The 17,802-nt window shown below is 31.6% G+C and overlaps 1 protein-coding gene across 1 annotated transcript; it reads right to left on the bottom strand.

Annotated features, from left to right (window-relative positions):
* Nucleotides 1-5,304: 5,304 nt before the first annotated feature.
* Nucleotides 5,305-5,916, bottom strand: LOC120084892. Its single transcript, XM_039040702.1, has one exon. The coding sequence runs from the start codon at nucleotides 5,914-5,916 to the stop codon at nucleotides 5,305-5,307; it is 612 nt and encodes a 203-aa protein (XP_038896630.1).
* Between the last annotated feature and the right edge of the window lie 11,886 nt (nucleotides 5,917-17,802).

The following is a 17,802-nucleotide window of genomic DNA, read 5'->3' as shown; positions in this document are numbered from 1 at the left end:
GATGATATGTTGATAGTTTGACAAAATGCATATATGAATCAAAATTTGAAGAAAGATTAGTTCAAGTCTTTTGACATGAAAGATTTGGGTCTTGCAAAGCAAATCTTAAGTATGAGATTGTTGGTGACAAGAAAGCTGGAAAATTGTAGTTATCCCAGGAGAAGTATATTAAACGGGTGCTAGAAAGGTTCAATATGAAGCATGTTAAACCCGTTAGTACATCGCTAGCAACTCATTTCAAGCTAAGTAAGAGAACTTGTCCTACAATGGAGAAAAAAAGAAGTTATGTCATTCATTCCTTATTCTTTTGCTGTTGGTTCTTTGATGTATGATATGATGTACTAGACCTGATATTACACATGAAATCAATATAGTGAGTCATTTTCTATCAAATCCAGGTAAGACTCATTGGGAAGTAGTGAAGTAGATCTTCAGATAGTTGCAAGGCACCTTCAAATCAGGTTTGTTTTATGAAGGTGGCAACCCTATATTCGAAGGCTATACTGATGCAAACATGACAAGTGATATTGATAACAAAAAGTCTACCTCAGGTTATGTGTCTACATTTTTAGGGGGAGCCATCTCATGATAATCCAAGCTTAAAAAATGGGTAGCATTGTCAGCAATTGAGGCAGAGTATATTGCAAATATGGAAGTAAGCAAGGAGATGTTATGGCTTAACAGATTCTTTCAAGAGTTGGGTTTAAAACAAGGTGAATATGTAATATTCAGTGATAGCTAGAGTATTATGGATTTGAGTAAAATTCAATGTATCGTGATCGTACCAAATAAATTGATATTGGATATCATTGGTTACGAGATGTAATTGAAAAGAAGAGATTGAATGAAGAAAGTCCAAACCGACAAGAACAATGCAAATATGTTGACTACGGTAGTTCCCGGAAGCAAGATTGAGCTTTGTATAAGCTTGTTGGGATGAGGTTCACGTGATCATAGATGTGATTGTGTCTTCCCTGTGTTAGGCTGGAGGGGGAGATTTAAAGGAGTAATATAACATGCAATGGAAGGATTCCAAATCAATAAGCACTCTAATTATACTTAATTTGAGTTTTAAACATGCTACACAAGTGAAGTTCATAAGAGGGTTTGTACTATACATTACCTTTGAAGAACTCTCAACGAATTCAGCTGGATATCCACAAATTTGAGCTTGAATCTTCAAGTAGACTACCACCAAGATTTCTATATTAAACTCAAGAAGGAATGTGTAGTGGAAACACTTAAATTGAGCTAAATTTTGGATGATCTTTAGGTGGGTTTTGAAGGTTTTCAAACTAGTAGCATATCAGTTTGGAAAACTCAGAGATCTCTCCAATTTCATGCATGAAGGATGCTTGCATGTAGGACAACTCCTACTTGGGGTTTTAATTGAAGAGGTAAGTGGAATTGGGTGATAAATCACCCAAATGAGTTTAGTGGATTTTTCCCAAAAATTGGAAAAATCCACTAACTAAGTTAATCAATTTTTGTAAAATTTGATTTTCTTATTTAAATAAAACAAATTTATTTAAATATTTTAGTTCTATAAAATTAATTCAAAATAATTAATTTAAATAAAACTAAATTCAAATTCAAATTTTAATTTAATTTAATTATTATTAATTTAATATCTTAATATTAAATTAATAAAACATCAATTTCACTAATATGATTCAATTTCATATTATTAACGTTTAAAACATAATTTAAATATTAATTGATTCTCCAATTTCGTTTAATTTTCGATAAAATTAAACGTTTCAATTATATCATATATAATTAATTGAAACCCTAAATTGAACTTGAAAGTTTCAAATTCATAATCCCAATTTCATTTATTAATACTCAATCTATTAATCCAATTTATGAGCTAGTAGAGGGACCTAATGGACCTACAAATCATGAGCTCTAACGATTTATAATTAATTGGTCAAACTCTTTAAAACCGAATTAATCACTATCTGTTAACTATCATGCATAGTTCGATTGTTGCACTCTCCTCACTGTAGGTATATTTCTATCCATTTTAACGATAATTGGTAAGTCGATCATTCACAGGTCGTTTGTATTTACAGTTGGGTCAAAATTTTCGTTTTACCCCTGTAAATGCATCTTGCACCTTAAGTTCCTATTGACTCTCTATTGAACAACTGATTCACAATACCACTTACGAATCATGTCTCTCTCTACCAAGAGAGAGTGGGGCCCCATCGTTCAAGACCAGGAATCAACACTTAAGAGAACAACCAATCCGCTAACCCTAAGATGGGTAAGAGTGAATTCCATTTTGCAAGGCTATGTCCCCAACTATCTATCCAATCTTATCCCCAAAATGGGAGGTTTATAGAGCAGTATTGTTAGACTACTCTTACCTATTCAGATCAAAGGATAATCCCGAATAAACAGGAGTTCATAGTTAGCTCAGGATTAAGATCGAGTTATTCTAGGTTATTTTAATATGAAATAGTCCATTTTAACCGTAAACAGTCGTTATAAAAAAAAGTGACTATTTTGAAGTCCAGTCTTATTTAAACTCATTACATAGGATGCCCCCACTCACATGTCTCTACATGAATGATCTGTAGATCACATCATTTGTGTCAGCATATAAAATGGGCCACATCCAATAGTGTTACCAGGATGAGATACCAAATTTCATCCATATACTTATAGACCATTTAGGCTATATACTATAACTTGATCCTATTTATGTCATTACATAAAGTTAAAGTATTCATACTATAGTCATGAATTTGTTTATTGGATTTTCATAATATAATGCAATATCAACAACTTTATTGAATAAAATACTCAATAATATTTTATTGATAAATAAAATGTTTAACATGAATTACGAACTACGAGTTTTAGGACATCCCCAACAAGATCGTTATGAGTGTCCAGCTCACTTGTTGCACAAGCAAAATTTTATTTTTAAACTTGTGTTTTGTGAGCCCAAAATGTTAGGTAATATATTTGACACAATTGGGGCTAATTTTTCGGTTGACCCATCTTGAAAGTCCTAGATTTTCTTTTATGTGATATGGGTATGATTTAAGGAGAAAAAGAGTGAAAAGAAAAGGGCAAAATCAGAGAGAAAGACAAGAGATGTGTAGTTCAGTTTTTCAACGATAACTTCTACAAAGTTGTAGATTGTTGGAGTTTGAACTGTTGAATCGTGCTAAAATTTGGTCAGTTTGTTCGAGACACATAAGGTCTCATTTTGAATGATTGGATCGTTATTTGGAGCTTTAGTTTGTCCGTAATCATAGCTGAATAAAATCTGTAAAATTGTGTGATTTTTTTTTAATTCTTTTTAGCTCTCAAGTGTTGATCTCTTATGTATGTAAGTGTTGATGGGTAGTGAATCTTTGTATGGTTGATTTGAGTATTTTCCCTTCAATTTTATCATAATAAGAGAAGTTGACATGGGTGGACTTCTCACAAATCCCTTAGGGGGTGTTTGATAAATGGGTATAAGTTGTTGGGTTTGACGGGTATTTATTACCCATGTTTGTTAAGCCCATAAAGAAAAACTGTGAATTATTAAAATCACATTTTTTACCCACTCAAAACTAACCCTAAAAACCAGTGATATTTTTATTTTCTTCATATTTCCTCATCTTCGCCAATTGGATTCTCCCTCATTTCTGATATATATTTTTTTATCGTCAAACCTTTGGAACGTCACTTTACAAAAATTTGATATGATGATTTGGTTCATTGTTTTTGTTGGATTTCTTCCAAGGACCGATCTTATCTTATGTTAAGTTCTATCTGAGGCCCTCACTGTGTTATATTATAAGTATCGAAAAGAACATATATTTTGTGAATTTCTTTTGGAAACGGCCACATGTTCGGTCGTTTCATATTATTTTTGTGATCTTATGAAAAATGTTACTGTATTACATCATATTTTCACCATCATAATCAAATGAAAGGTAATTATCCTATGTACAATTTCAATTCCAAATATACTATCCATATTATATAAAAATAAACTGTATGATATGTGAAATAATAATGTTAAGTTAGCAAGATTCAATATATATACATACAATATACCAATTAATTGAGCAGCAATATGAAATGCATTTTGTTGGTATGTTTTACAGATTGAAGAGAATTAGAATTATTACAGTTTTTGAAAATAATATATGAAAAATAATCTATTATGTTCTACAAATTGAGAAAAAAAAATTAAGATTGTCCAATTTATGTCATAAATGATTTGAGAAAATACATGTATATTTGAAAATTAATCAACAATAACAAAATATAAAACTAAAAAATAAAAGAATGAAATAAAAAGCCAAACAGAAAAAAATAGAACTAATCTCATTAACAAAAAACTACATCAGATCCCCCAGCTCAACTCAACTTAACTCTACACAATAAACAGACAATAATTACCAACTCAACTCAACTCTACAAACAAACACAGATAATTTAACTCCCCAAATAATTTAACTTTCCAGATAATAATTACCAATTCAACTCAACTCAACTCTCTACTTTTATCACGCACCAAACACATTACTTTTCACACTTAAAAGTTTTCCACGTATAATTCGTATGTCCTCTTTGCTTTTAGTCTTCTAAAATTTTATGATTTATTACTATCTATTATTGGTTGATTACATGGTGATTAATCTGTGATGTTTTTAAAATACAATTATTTGGTTGATTGTATTTGAGAAGATCCTAATAGATTATTGATATATTGTTTGGATCCCATCAACCTATACCAACCAACCCATTCAATGTGATGCCATGGTTTCAAATCCATCAACCTTGGCTGCGCCGCTTCAAATTCTGAATTCTTCCACATTCACATTGTTTGAATTTAATGGGCCCCGGTCCCTTACCAATGGGCTACTCCCTCCCTAATAATACGACTCTGGTTAGTACATTTGATGAATTTTCACATTGCTCATTGCCGCCCCTCGATCGCCCTCCCAGAAATGATAAATCCATAATTCAAAAAAAGAAAAAGAAAAAAAGACGTCGTGTGTATGGCTATGTATATTCAAGCGCACAAAGCAGTCGCGATGTTAATTGGAAGTTGGAATCAGATCGGATCATGATTTCGGAAGAGTATAATTCAAACCTCCCTTACCGCAACGCTCTCAACATGTGTAATCATCTACGTAACTCACTCTCAACAATGAAAAAACCAATTCTCATTTCTTTACACGGCAGAGGATAAAATGAAATTAACAAATTAAATATATCAGAGCCGGGGAGGGGGAGGGGGAGGGACAATGCCCACACAATTAAAACCGGGGGCTGAAGTAATCCCTACTACAGAACGGCGCCTTCATAGATGGTGCTCAATCTGAGTTTAAAGGAACGAACCGCCATTTTTGCCCTTCTGGATGTCAGTCTCTGCAATCTTCTAACGGAGGAGGAGGCGGACGTAGTGCTCGCGGAGTTCTTCTTGGAGTTAATGGAAGGGGCGTGTTCGTCCTTAGCGGATCTGTCGTCGGAATATTCCGAGGAGCTAAGGAGGATGGGGGAAATACGACCCTTGTTACGGCGGAGGGGGGGATCGTTGGTGGACACATTCTGGAGGGCGAGGGTGGCTTTGACGGCCAAGGCGGCCATATCGGAGGCGGTCAATCGCTGGTGGAGCTTGGAGGAATGAAGAAGGAAATATATCTCATTGGGCTGCAGCTGGTGGTCGAGAGGCAAAGGCGGAATGAAATCATCGTAGTATAAGCGGTCGGAGTTGCAGAGAAAAGAGTCGGAAGTGGAAGAAGATGAATCTTCGGTCTGAAGAACGCGAGAGACGGAGATGGGAACAGGGTATTCGCGGAGATCGCCTTGTAAATTGATCACTTTGGCGGTGGGAGGAGGCGGAGGGACGGAAGAGGCTTTGGGAATAATGAGGCAATTAGACAAACAGGCTCCCATCAAGATCGATATCGGTTTCAGGCAGGCAGGCAATTTGGGGTATTAATTATGGTTAAGGCAGTGAGAAGAATGGGTAGGAGGTTCGCGGTAGTGTAACGTGGAAGACAGTGGAAGGGTTGGAATTCAGGTTAAATGGTTGCCACAAACAATTTACAAACAAAATGTGATAATCATGTGAGGTAAGTGATGAGGAGGAAAGAGAATGAGGGTTGCGTCATAAATCATTTCACTATCTTTCTTTTTTTCTTTTTCTTGAAAAATAACTACTTTTCAATTTTCAACTTTATCGACACGGTTTATTTATTAGTAAAGCAAACAAACAAAGAAACGTGTAATAGTCAACGGACACGGCAGACCAAGACAAAAACGAAAAAACGGATAAGGACCAATCTTGTTTCCCAAGCAAACCAACCAACATGGTGGTCAGCGTCTGCCTCCTCTTCAATGCAATAGCAACGGAGCCACATCGAAACTCAACACATACTAACGGACAGAACTCGCCTACATCCTTCACACGAAACTTGCGGGTATAAATCATGATTCTACACTAAACTCCTTAACGTTGTTTTATTCTGTTTTACCTTTGTTAATTAATTATTTTTTAATCTTCTAATCTCCCAAATATTCTTCAAATCTCTAATCTATAGTCAAATAATTCATTAATTCTAAATGTAAATTAACCATTAATAGCTAAAATATACTATATTATTAAAATAATATATACTACATTCTTAGTTAGGCAAAATCTTTTCTTTATTCTTTTGAACCCCATTTTGCGAAAGATCGAGGGAAATAAATGGTTGTTTTTAAATATAAAAAAATAAACTAAAATATTTATAAGATATAACAAAATTTTAGAACTATCAATGATAGAACTGATAGACACATTGTCTATCAGCGTCTATCATTGATAGTTCTAAAAGTGGTGTTCATGAGTTGGGTTGGATTGGGTTGAAAGATTTTTTAGACCTAACCCAATTGTTCAGATAATAAATTTCTTCAACCCAAATAACCCTTATTAAAAAATGAACCCAACCCAACCATGAAATATTTGGGTTGGGTTGGTTCGGGTTAATCGTGTCATTCATTTAAAATTTTATTTTAAAAATAAGCGCAAAACATAAATATGTAAAAATCTAATTTAATTATTTTCACATAAATTAAGATTAACTACTCAATTTTAATTTATATAGTGAAAATTTTCTTTCTAAAATGTAAAAAAACTATTTTTAAGAGTTGTTGAAGAATCAATTATTAAAAAATATTGAAATTAAATAAAATTAAAATCAATATATGCATAAATAATTGTGTATAAGTAACAAAAAAAATATTTTAAAGTTAATAATAAATTTGGGTTGGTTCGAGTTATATTAGATGAACCATGAATCAACCCAACCCATAAAATTTTTATTTATTTGAACCTAACCCAACCCAAATGAGTTGATAACTCAACACAAACCGCACAGGTTGGATTAGATTGATCGGTTTTTTCGGATCATCGGATTTTTTGAACACCCTTAGTTTTACCATTTGAAATAATTTTCTATTTTTAATTAGGACAAAATACACTTTTAGTCTCTAAAATTAAAAAAAAAAATGACATTTTAGTTCTTAAAATTTAGAAAACAGTTTTGAAACGGTCTGGTCCATAAACTAAGTTAACTGTTAGTTGTCCAAATAGAAATCTGACATGACAATTATTTGATGTGTTAAGTTTTGGTGTCATTTTAAGGTGAGTTGACAATGAAAAATAAAATATTAATTATATTCATTTATGTTTACTAGAATGATCTATCTCTCTTCTCCCTCGTCTCTCTTTTTTTAGAACCCCCCGTCTCTTTCTTTTCCCTTCAATGAATTTACCGCTGCCAACGCCGCATAGCGCATCCATATCCCTTTCAAATTTTCACGTCCTCGCGCTCTTCTATTTGATTTCAGATCTTAAAGGATTTTTATCAAATCTAGAATAAAATCTTTGTTTCATATAGCTATATGTCGGCCAACAAAAAAACATGTGTACGAACAGATTTTTTTTTTTTTCAAATTGAAGCAATTACATTCAGAGATATAATTTTAAGTTTGGCAACCACCAAATTCTACACATACACTCCCATAAAAGAAAAATCCTCAATTTCAGAAACCCATATAAGAGGATGCTTGAGAAATTAGACTAATGGTGTATTGGTATACATTTATAAATGTTTAATTTTAAAAAATTAGTCATTTCGAAAGAAATTTGAGTGTTTGATAACCACTCAAAAATAACTTTTCAAGCGTATTTTAATTAATTTCTATCAAAAGTGTTTAAAGAAAAATGAGTATTTTAAAATATATATATTTTTTTCAAATCAATCCAAATAGTTCATAAATCATGCCATACACTTTGTAATTGAGAATTTTCAAGGAAGAAGAAGGTAAAATATTATGATCATTAGTTTGCCTCTACTAAGTTGAAGGCTGCATCATCTCCTTCTTTTTTCCTTCAACATTTTCTCCTTTTTTTTTTTTTTTTTTTTTTTTTTTTTTTTTTTTTGAAGTTTTGTTTCAAATCTGAAAAAAAGTCGAAAAGGAAGAGGTTAGTATGGATGTCCGGATGGAAGACAACAACGTTGAGACTTGGCATCAGATAAAAAATAATAGATATGTTGTAAAATTGAGGAGGAACACGAATATGAAGCAAATATAATATGATATATTTTATTTATTAAATATATATAAAATAAAATAACTGAAATTATAAAATTGGATAATATGTAAATTAGTGAAATTTTGAAGTAGAATTCTCACTAATGTATGTGTAATTTTAAGATCCACAAAATTGCACTATTTATGACGAAGTGGCAAGTAGGATGTAGACTTACATCTATTTTTGAATTCATATCTTGTGGAGCTTTTCTTTTGTGATCATCATTTTGTGTGGTTCTTTTGAAATTTGAATAATCACGACCTCGACCTCGACCACGACCTCAACCACGATTATTATTAAAATTCACAACATTCACTTCAGGGAATGGTGTCATTCTCGTTGGTCGAGATTCACGATTTTTCATCAGTAATTCGTTATTTTGTTTGGCCACGAGTAGACATGAAATTAGTTCAGAATACTGTTTAAAACCTTTCTCTCGATATTGCTGCTGTAGGAGCATATTCGAGACATGAAAAATTATTGGAAAAATGTATTCTCTTACATATCAGCATTAGTAATTTTCTCCGCATAATAACAATTTTGAACTGATTTTAAATAATGTGGAGTTGTAATCATTTTTTGATTTGAAATCTTGTAGCCTCAAGTGCATCCACTTATAACGAGCTTTAGAAAGAATAATTGTTTTTTTTTATGATCATACCTCTTTTTCAAATTTTTTCACAAGATACGGAGATCTTTTATTGTAAGATACTCTATTTTCAATCTCTCGTGGATATGATGACAAAGGAAAATCATAGTTTTTGCTTTGTCCTGACTGGATGTCGTATTTTCTTATTTAATCATTTCTCCCAAGTTCATAGCATCCAGAAGAACTTCGACATTAAGTACCCATGACATATAATTATTGCCGTTAATATCAATGGCGACAAATTCTAATTTTGTGAGATTTGTCATGGCAACACTATCATAAAATATTGTACTTATGTTATAAATTCAATAGATATTGAATATGCAAAATAACATTAGATTTATTAATTATAAAGAAGATGAAAAAATCGACATACCTTTAGGACCTACTTTTAGCGGAAAAACGATAGGAGTTCATGCTGATAACGTGTTGTGAAATTGAGAAGTACAACGATAACACAAATATGGAGAAAATATAATATAATAATATTAAATATATAAAATATGATATGAAATAAAATAACTAAAAACATAAAATAACTAAAATTATGAAATTGGATAATATGTAAATTAGTGGAATTTTGAAGTGGAATTCTCACCAATGTATGTGTAATTTTAAGATCCACCAAATGTCACTATTTATAGGCAAAGTGACTAAGTAGGATGTGGGCTTATATGAACACCAAACATGAATAATTATAAGGCACGTGGACAACATGAATGGTGACATATGGCTTTAGGACACTAAGCAATGTGCATTTATTTATTATTATTATATTCATAATAAGATAATCTATATTTTATTTACCAAATCATATTTTAAAAAGTTACGTTTCAACATTCCACATCATCAATTAATTGCGACGTCAAATTTTTTATCGGTCAATTAATAGTTAATTTAGTATAGAGAAAAGATAAGATAAGAAATATGATAAGATAAAATCTAATCTTAGCTTATATAGAATAAGGAAAGACTTCACTTGATCCTTATTTTAAAAGGGAAAGATAAACTTCATTTCAATTTTCCTATAAATACATCATTATAATTCCATAGGAGGTATTTAAAAACTTATGATTTTTTCTTTATTATGTAGTTCTCATACTGACTTTGGCATCAGAGTCTGATTCGTGCCATGAAATGCATATTTTTAGGCCATTATTTGGACACTTTTACTTAGAAAAATGGATCCTTGCATGTATTTTCCCCTAAATTTAGTCTTAATTAGTTAAAATGAGCTTATGAGGGTTTGATCACTACAAGAAATAACATGTACAATAACTAACGAAAAAAACTATAATAGATTTTTAATAACTTTTTTTTTAGATCTTGTCATCTCATATTATTAAAAGTCCATAACTTTTATAGCCTTTTTTGTTAGCTATGTTGAATGCTATGAAAAACTTTAAAAATATAGCATATTTACCATTCTATGAAAATATATTATAGCATTACTTATTAAAGCTATAATAAATTTTTATATCTAATAAAAGGAGCTATTATAATTCTATAATAGCATTTGCTTGAAGCTATCATAATTTTTTATATGCCATTTGTAGGCACTGTTTGAGATTTATATATATATATATTAATGTTATTGAAAGTTTTCATAATATTTTCTTGTCAATTATATATGGCCAATTGTCATCATGGGCATTTTTAGCCATTTTTAATTGTATTTAGTGTTGCAATAAATCATTTCATTGTTTTTTTTTCACAAAATCTAAATGATAGCTAAAAAAACATACCTGAATTATATATAAAAAAAAATATCAAGGCGCTTAAAATGTCACAAGTCCCATTTCATAATCGAAATTTTACAATTCATCACATAACACGTTTAAGTAAAGTCTAATACAATGAAATAAAATCACAAAGTAAATTTCTACAAAGTGAATAGACAAAATACAAGATTTGCCAAGTTTTGAAGATTGAAGTAGTGAGTACAAAATTCTAGGGCAAAATGATTCATCACATTCATCCATAAGCAATGCTCATTCCGTCCACCTATAAAAACAATTAGAATATATATATATAGGGAAATTACAATGGCTGTCAAAATTGATTATGTAGTTTGCAAACGTATGTTTGACATTTGCTAATTTTCAGATATAGCAATTTAATAAAACTCATATTTTTATTTTTTTTGGATTCTTTTTTTACCCTTTTTAACAAGCGTCCCAATTTTTCCTCTCCCATCAAAGATTAAGTTTCAATTTCCTTTATATATATATATATATTATGTTAGTCAATCTGCACCTCACCATGAAAAGGGTTTCGTCAAGGAAGAGGATTTCATGATGTCAATTTTTACCATCGACAAGAGGATTTCGTTGAGGATCTCTTGAGCCATTGGTCGTCAGTTATTCTCGTCGTTCACCTCTCTCTTAGTTGTGTCAGAGATTTGTACAATCTTCGAACTTCTGCGTAACAAAGAGTTTCTTTAACGAAAAAGATAAACTTGCATCTCCATATCCCCAACTGTTCAAATTTTCTTAAGGTGAATTAAAAGAACAATCATTGAGGTTTGTAATTGTGGGAAGCTGTACAAAAATGAAAATCAATTGAATTTAGAGGAAAATTGAAATTGAAATTAGAAATTGTTTGTTGTGATCAAATTTATTTGAGTATCCGAATTGAATCTATTTCTATGAATGTATTTGAAGAATCATTCATCCTTAACCCCCACAACATGGATTGCAATGCCAACAAATTGAGTTTTGATTCATTTTCAAGTGCACATACACTCAAACTTTTCTGAATTATTTGTAAAATGTAAATAGAAGGATGAGATGTGTGATTCATTTTTATCGTCAAAATTAGAAAAATTTTTACTACCTTTTTTGTATTTGGTTTGAAATTGAAGCAAGTTTTTTTTAATTTGATTGAAAGTGAGATAGATTAAAGCTTTGGGTTTGGCTCTAATGCATTTTTTGCCAGCCTATTTGGCAATCAGATAGCATGAATATCTTCCTTAGTGATAATAATGGAAATATCAGAAATTACTATACGACAAAAAATAGAAGATAATCAAATGACAATTTGAAATAATCAGATGATAAGAAAAATAATAACTTTTGACAAAAAAATAAAAAAAAGAAGGTAGTCAAATGACAATCAGAAACTACTAACTAATTGTCAAGAAATAAAAGATAATAAGATGACGATCGATAGGCAATTAGAAACTACTAACTAATTAACAAAAAAATAAAAAGTAATCCGATGACAATAAGAGACAATTAGAAACTACTAACTAATTGAAAAGAAAATAGAAGGTAATCGAATACAATTATAAGGTAATATAAAAAAAAAATTATTAATCAATTGACAAAAAAAATAATCAGAATGCAATCATATAACAATATCGGAAACTACCGCACGACAAAGAATATAAGGTAATCAAATAGCTATGTGATTGATTTCTGATTGCTATTTGATTGACATGTGATTACTATTTGATAATCATGTGATTGATATCTAATTTACTATTTGACTGTCATGTGATTTTTATTAGATATTAATTACTTTGTGATTTTTATTTGATTACCACGTGATTGTTATCTTTGATTGTCCTGTGATTTTCATTAGATATTAAATACTTTGAAATTTCTATTTGATTGTTATGTGATTGCTATATCTGATTGTGTGATTTTAATTAGATATTAAGTATTTGTAATTTCTATTTGATTGCCATATAATCGTTATGTGATTGATATCTGATTGTCATATTACTAATTGAAACGATCTGAATTACTCTCATCGTAACCCTCTAAATTTATTCATCCTCCATTCCCGAACCTTCACTTGTAATCTGAATCATAATTCCCCTCAACTTCATTTGTACACATATATACATATTCATAATGAAACCGAGAGATTTAGATTTTTTAAGAAATTTAAGAAAATGAATCAATTTAGGGGAAGAAAAAAAAACTCTCCCCCTCAAATTCCGTTTAAAGATGTCTCAGGTCCTTTCCCAACCCAAAGGGAGGAAAAGCAAAAACAAAAATTCTATGATATATGCGTGGAGAGAAGTATAATCTCGAAAGTTAAAATTTCACAGTCACGGTGTAACGAAATCGAAGAGGAAGCAATTGAAAGGGGGAGAGAAAGAGAATTCACAATCACAATGATTCTTTATATTTTGATGTTGTGATTATGTTTCGGTGAGAATTTTCGAAAAAATAAAATAGGAAGAGGAAGATGAAGGAGTCGGCATTGAGCACAAATTGATTCAAATAACAGCAAATCCAAATTTTCAAGGCAATCATGCTTCCCCTTGGGATTCGATCCCTCAACTATTAAAGTAAACTAAACTAGAAAAGTATATAAAATGGTCGAATATGAAGATTATCAACAAATAGACGTTTTAGGGAATAGATTTCATCAATGACATCATTAAACAAAATTGCTTTGACTCTTGAAGTAATTAACACAACACCTACATCTAAATGTCTTTTATCCGAATTAAATCTTTCGAAAAGAATATTTTCTTTCACTTAATTACTAATTATTAATCACTTGAAACTAGATAATTAAGCAAAGAATTAAGACTTCTCATAAAAAATATCTATCGTTATCCAACTACTTTGTGTGTGTTCAAATGATAGTCTAACATGTATGATCTAATCTAAAACCTACTAGTTCAAGCAAGGTTTAAATCATGGAATCATTCAAATATTGATTAAATATTCAAAAGCATTAAGAGTGATCATGCTAGAAAGCGTAAATATGAATTAATATTCGAGAACCAAAGTATTTAATAATTAAACAAAAGAGTTCATCTACCTCTAAAACTATGAAATATTTAACTTAACATGGCTTCCATAGACAGAACCAACATTAGAATGCAACAAAAGCCAACGTTTCTGCCACATTTTCGTGGTAGAATTGATCCTTCCATGCTCTTCAATCACCCTGGCATCACACATACTATACACTACTCAAAACTCTATCTCTAGGCCTAAAAAATACCAAAATTAGATGTGGATGTTGTCTGCAAACCCTTTAATACGGAGGAAAAACTTTCCAAAACTATAAAACAAAGTTTTGGAAAGGCAACGCTGCGGCACTTGTGTCCTTCAAAGCCTCATGTGCTTGTTTCTTCACAACTAGGGTTGGTAAAATTTTTCCGCGAGGATCCCCCCGATCAGGACGGGAATCCCCAAGTTCCCGAACTGGGACAAGGCAGGTGTCCCCTCGTCCCCGCCCCTGATTCCGCCCCACCCCCGATTAGTATATATATATATATAATTAGATTTTTAAAATTATTTTCTCTATATATATATTTTTAGGTATTTTACAAAAAAAAAAAAAAAAAAAAAGTCCCCATAGAGAAACAAAAGAGAAACAGGGAATGGGTCCTGCGGGGACCCGTTTCCACGACAGGGAACCCTCCCTCGCTCCGTTGCCAACCCTATTCGCAACGACACTATGACATCCCTAATGTTAGTGCTCTCGTAAACAACGCCACGTATGACACGGTTCAGTGTCGTGACGCCACTCTATATTTGGGCAAAAAAACCTCTTTTCTTCCCTTTCTTCAATGTTTGGTCCCGACTTGTTTCATTTATATATAATTGGACTGTTTTGACTTGTTTTAGCTCCAAATTTGTTCTTTTACTCAAATCCTAAAAATCACTAAAGAAAAAAAACATCAAATCTAATAAAATCAAGTGAACTCATATCTAAATGTAAAAACACTTTTGAGGTGCTTTTCCGGGTTATTTAGATTTGTGGGGTTTTTTGAAAGTTAATTAGGGAAAAGGGGAAGTTTGAAACTTATTTAAGGGAAATGGGGACATTTTTTGTCCCCATCCGAATATGTCTCTTCAAAGAGACGCATTCGGCAATATTTTATAATTTTTTCTATTTTATTCGCCGCATTATATATATAGTCAGAATGCGTCTGTTAAACAGACACATTTTGACCGGCACGCATCAGAGTGAGATAATGCGTCTGTTCAATAGACGCATTCTGACTAATTTTGTTGTCTACCACCTCGTTCTACCATAAAAAATCATCTTCCCTTCATTTATTCCACCGAACTATCTTCCCCTTCACTGATTTCATCTTCTCCTTCACCGAATTCATCTTCCCTTACACTAAAACTCTCATTTCATCTTCCCCTTCATCACCGAAGCCCTCATTTCATCTTCACCCAAAATAAAATTTCCTTCATTTCTTCCACCTTCTTCATTTATTTTCAAATACCGATCATTTTCTACCTTCATATTATTAATTTGTTACAGTGTAGTCTTTATTTGGTAAGTTCATATATTTTTGTTATTTAACTTTGAATTAAGTTTTTGATAATTTTTACTGATTTTAATGTTTATTTTGTTTACCATGGATATTATTCAAAAATTTTTTGGTAAGTTGCAATATTTGGTAAGGCGCAAAGTTTTTTTTTGGTAAGGTGCAATGTTTTTCTTTTAATAAGTTGATATATTTTTTTATAGTGGGTTATCATAAGGGAGAATTACATGTGATTATCATTGTGTTATATATGTTGGGGTTAAGTATTAAAAATAACTCTAATAAATATAATAAACTTTAATGTAATCTGCTTTACTGCTAGTTGGTATTTGGTATTTGGTTGGTACTCTGTTGTTGCTTTTCTGGTTGGTATTTAGCTATCAAAATGAGTATGTCTTCTTTGGTTAAATATAATAAATTATAAGTATGTCTTCTTTGGTTTTTATCTATTTCTTTAAAAATAATCACCTTGCAATTTTATTGCTACTTTGGTAATTTTTTTTTGGAGGATGAGAATTTTTATTTAGGTGATTTTAAATGGAATCAAAGAACTCACACTTTGTTCAAATAGAAATATAAATTTTCTAACCTATTTCTTATGCATATTTCTAAACAACTCACACTTTGTTCAAAATAAACCCAACCTATTTTTTACAATTTTTTTAAATAAATATTGACAAAAATAGGGTTGGAGGGAAACAATTTCTGAGAATAGGTGTTTTAGGAAACTATTGACAAAAATAGAGTAGTGAAATCGTGTACCGGGTACACGATTTCCATGTGGCATACTCGTGTACTCGGTACACGAGTACCGTTTAATCCAGTCAGCACCACGTCAGCTGACTGGTTGACCGGTCAAGCAAACTCGTGGACCCGGTCCACGATTTGCTTATAATTTTTTTTTTAAAAGTTTGTTGACTATTTTTTTAATTGTTAAACTTAATTATTGAACTTAATTCCTTCATTATTAAACTTAATTATATATTTAATCTACAATGAAAACATCTTGCACTCATATTAAAAAAAAATCATGATATTAAAGAATATTTACAATTAGTTTTTTAATTTAAAATTTGAAAATGATACAACGTGGGATTTAAAAACGACCCCCCTGGCCCTTACCCCTCATGGGGGTTGTCTTCGTGTCCCTCTAAATTAGGTTCACCCTGTTATCGCTGTCGTCTACGACGAATACATCTTCGATCGGTGTCAGCAACATTGAATCGTCTTGTTTGTTGAATAATACCTTCTACGTTGACCAATGTTTGCTGACACATTGAACCCAATTCTGGTAAGTTATTCTGCACTGAATATTGTTGAACATCGCAATTAAAATTATTCTGTACAATAAAAAAAATATTAAACAATATTCATATCATATATATGGAAAATGTCTGATTTTAAATCTCTTACCATGCAGTAATAGTAAGCGCCGTCAAGTGTGATAAATCGCCTCGTGATCGAATTGTACTAGGGAAAGTAGTTGTCTAATACATCTGGCCCATTTGTTAATTCTCCCAGTGCACAACGATCATGTCGTCCATGCCAGTAGGATAAATATTTCGCATGATTCGACGCCAGTCTTGGTCGTGCTTACCTCTTAAATCGATCTGGTGTAGTGCTGGGAGTGTATAGGACAACGAAGATATCGTTTGTCGCAGACCGAACTGTCTCAGCACACGATTTGGATGATGTCACTCTACTATATGGAAGCATATAAGAGGGCTAACGGTCAACCAGATGTCTTCATCATCACGACAATAATCAGGTAAGGATGACCAAATCTGTGTGTATGGCATCCAAATAACCTGACAAAATAATAATAATAATAATAATAAGTATACATATAAAATGTTTTAGATATTCATTTATATACATATTTACTACCTGATTGTGCATCAACATGTCCAATATTTTTCTATACACGAGCAACATATTTGCTGACTGTTCAGAGGCAGCTAATACACCACTCCATCAAAAATTATAAAAAGTATAATTAATTTATATTCTTACATAAAATGGTAACAAAATAAATATATAAATGAAATAATACCTGACATTAAGTGGACGATGATATGGGGCCTGTAATTGGACTTGTGGTGCTATAATTGGAGATCGATCATAAGCCCATACTTGTAATAGTATTAGTAGCCCCGCTATTTCTAACTCTTGTGCATTGGAAGCCCGACAAAGTTCTCTGTACAATTATGCAATACATGCACCACCCCACGAGTATGTACCAGCGTGCTCGAAATCATACAATAATGGGAGGAACATGAGATGTACCAGAGTATT

This window comes from Benincasa hispida, chromosome 9, assembly GCF_009727055.1.
Source record: "Benincasa hispida cultivar B227 chromosome 9, ASM972705v1, whole genome shotgun sequence".
Classification (NCBI taxonomy): domain Eukaryota; kingdom Viridiplantae; phylum Streptophyta; class Magnoliopsida; order Cucurbitales; family Cucurbitaceae; genus Benincasa; species Benincasa hispida.
Note: the sequence above shows the minus strand (reverse complement) of the source record. Positions and strands in the feature narration are given on the sequence as shown.